The sequence below is a fragment of the Rhagoletis pomonella genome, unplaced genomic scaffold (assembly GCF_013731165.1).
Source record: "Rhagoletis pomonella isolate Grant_MI unplaced genomic scaffold, Rhpom_1.0 Rhpom_scaffold_00002, whole genome shotgun sequence".
Classification (NCBI taxonomy): domain Eukaryota; kingdom Metazoa; phylum Arthropoda; class Insecta; order Diptera; family Tephritidae; genus Rhagoletis; species Rhagoletis pomonella.
Window position 1 is genome coordinate 9,395,123 of NW_023458556.1, and position 385 is coordinate 9,395,507.

The 385-nt window shown below is 38.7% G+C and overlaps 1 protein-coding gene across 1 annotated transcript in view; it reads right to left on the reverse strand.

The window, feature by feature from the left end:
- Window positions 1–6: 6 nt before the first annotated feature.
- Window positions 7–385, reverse strand: part of LOC118733025 (titin-like) — an 80,816-nt gene continuing 80,437 nt past the window's right edge. Inside the window, exon 13 of the mRNA XM_036462184.1 lies at window positions 7–335. Within this exon, the coding sequence (XP_036318077.1) occupies window positions 321–335 (15 nt within the window). The 3' untranslated portion in view covers window positions 7–320. The remainder of the gene's footprint in view (window positions 336–385) is intronic.

The window sequence follows — 385 nt, forward strand, 5'->3', positions numbered from 1 at the left end:
CTGAACTTGTGGAGCAATTTCATTTACTTCTGCTTTTGCTTCTTCTTTCTCTTTCTCTTTCTCAACAAGTTTGTCTACCTTAACTTCTTTTTTAGTTGGGGCTTCAGCTGTCGCCTTTTGTTTTTCAACAGTTTTTGTTTCTGCTGCTTTGTTTTCACTAGCTGTATTATTTTGGCCTGAACGTGGTTCTTCTTCTTCTTCGCCAAAATCGGCTTCGGCGTCACTGTAATCGGTGACGGTAACCTCCTCAACGATCTCCTCGTATTCACTAGCACTGCTATCGTCAACTTCTGGCGCGTTTTCGGATATATCACCCGAATTCAAATCTTTTTTCTCTAAGGATACCACAAATATAAACAAAAATATATATGAAGTTATGTATGTA